This window comes from Octopus bimaculoides, chromosome 4, assembly GCF_001194135.2.
Source record: "Octopus bimaculoides isolate UCB-OBI-ISO-001 chromosome 4, ASM119413v2, whole genome shotgun sequence".
NCBI lineage: Eukaryota > Metazoa > Mollusca > Cephalopoda > Octopoda > Octopodidae > Octopus > Octopus bimaculoides.
The window spans coordinates 121,847,760-121,850,128 of record NC_068984.1 but is presented as its reverse complement, the minus strand read 5'-3'; the positions used below and the strand labels follow the sequence as shown (position 1 = coordinate 121,850,128).

At 41.1% G+C, this 2,369-nt stretch overlaps 1 protein-coding gene across 2 annotated transcripts in view; it reads right to left on the bottom strand.

Annotated features, from left to right (window-relative positions):
- LOC106880302 (uncharacterized) overlaps positions 1 to 2,369 on the bottom strand; it is a 45,826-nt gene that overhangs the window by 11,618 nt on the left and 31,839 nt on the right. Inside the window, exon 5 of one of the 2 annotated variants that reach the window (XM_014930173.2) lies at positions 1,739 to 1,882. The exons of the other annotated variant lie outside the window; for it this stretch is intronic. Within the exon in view, the coding sequence (XP_014785659.1) occupies positions 1,739 to 1,882 (144 nt within the window). The remainder of the gene's footprint in view (positions 1 to 1,738; positions 1,883 to 2,369) is intronic. 2 annotated transcript variants of the gene reach the window in all.

Below are 2,369 nucleotides of genomic sequence, written 5' to 3'. Positions count from 1 at the left end.
ATCGTTGCCAGTGCCCCTGGACTGGCTCTTGTGCGGGTGGCACATAAAAGACACCATTTCGAGCGTGGCCGTTTTCGTGCGGGTGACACGTAAAAGCACCCACTACACTCTCTGAGTAGTTGGCGTTAGGAAGGGCATCCAGCTGTAGAAACTCTGCCAAATTAGATTGGAGCCTGGTGTAGCCATCCGGTTGCACCAGTCCTCAGTCAAATCGTCCAACCCATGCTAGCATGGAAAGCGGACGTTAAACGATGATGATGATGATGATGATGATTATTATTATTAAGGCAGCGAGTTGGCAGAGTTATTAGCACATTGGGGGCAAAATGCTATGAATTTTTATGTTCTGAGTTCAAATTCTGCCATGGTCAACTTTGTCTTTCATCCTTTTAGAGCTGATAAAATAAGTACCAGTTGAGTACTGAAGTCGATGCAATTGATTTACCCCCTTCCTTGAAATTGCAGACTTTGTCTAAGTGTCTATGACTTCAGATGTCCAAATAAATACTGGTTTCAAATTTTGGCACAAGGCCAGCAATTTTGTGTGTGTGTGTGGGGGGGGGGAGTTGATTACATCACCCCAAATGCACAACTGTTACTTATTTCATTGACCTCAAGAAGATGAAAGGTAAAGCCAATCTTGACGGAATTTGAATTCACAAAGTGAAGACAGACAAAATGATGCTAAGCATTTTGCTCGGCATGTTAATGATTCTATAACTTGCTGCTTAAGATGGCCAATATAGGATAGTTGACAGACTATATCAGCAAGTTATGGTGGAGTGTTACATTGATGAGAAAGAATGGAGATGGTAGTTACAACCATATGGACTTAATTTTGATTTTACAATTTTCTCTAATCTTTCATCATGACACAAGATCGCCTCCTCCAATGCCCCTGCTCTTCTCAAAATTCTTCATCTTGCAAGTTACTTGGTGACCCTGCCGGTGCTGGTTCCACATAAAAAATATCCAGTCCACACTGTAAAAATCATGCCAAAACTAACCTCACCTCTGCTGGTGCCATGTAAAAAGCACTCAGTCCATTCTGTGGAGTGGTTGGTGTTAGGAAGGGCATCCAGCCATAAAGACCATGCCAAAACAGATACAGTGGCCTGGGGTAGTCTTCTACCTGGTCGGCTCCTGTCAACCATCCGACCCATGCCAGCATGGAAGACAGGCGTTAAACGATGATGATGATCTTTTCTATTTAAACAAAGAAAGATGGAAAACTGTGTTGCATTAGTTGTGGTAGTAACATTATATCTCTTGCAGTAGTAATAATAGTAATCTAGTAGTTATTGTTAACTTCTGATTCAACAAACTTATGATCAAAGGCTTTGCAATCATCCATTCCATCTAGGACTACATTACTCAAAATATACTTCCTTTTTTTATAGAGGATTTGTGGGAAGTCTGGCAATTATTTCTAGCAGAGTGAGCAACTGCATAGGGACTGTCACTAGCTTATAATCTACAAGTAACGACTTCTTCATCATCATTGTTTAACGTCTGCTTTCCATGCTGGCATAGGTTGGATGGTTTGACCGAGGGCTGGCAAGCCAGAAGGCTGTACCAGGCCCCACAAGCCAGAAGGCTGTACCAGGCCCCACTTCCATCTATTAGTAATACAATTAATAATTCATGAAATTCATACATGTTGAAATTTAATGAAACCTCATCAAATTCTGGTTTCAATGAAATGAAAATTTCCAAGGGACAGGGAAACAATACAGACCTCTTGGATCGTAAAACTGGGAACAGTTCCTTTGGTATCATTCAACTCTGGAAAACCATGTTTAGACCAATATTTCAAACGTTTGGAGAAATCCAGCTCATCAATTACTCCAGCCCAAGCAATTAGTGAATCCAGGACTAACACCTAAACAGGAAAACATACAAACAGCAAGTTTTTAATTGTTAATATCTCAAGGAAGCTGTTTTGTTGTTTTCAAAGAATTTCATTCATTATTTTATTCAGGTTTCAGCAAATTTAAAACATTTAACTCTTTTTTTACCATATTTATAGGCGTAGGAGTGGCTGTGTGGTAAGTAACTTGCTTACCGACCACATGGTCCCGGGTTCAGTCCCACTGCGTGGCATCTTGGGCAAGTGTCTTCTACTATAGCCTCGGGCCGACCAAAGCCTTGTGAGTGGATTTGGTAGACAGAAACTGAAAGAAGCCCGTCGTAAATATGTATATATATATGTATGTGTTTGTGTGTCTGTGTTTGTCCCCACAACATCGCTTGACAACCGATGCTGGTGTGTTTATGTCCCCGTAACTTAGCGGTTCGGCAATAGAGACAGATAGAATAAGTACTAGGCTTCTAAAGAATAAGTCCTGGGGTCGATTTGCTCGACTAAA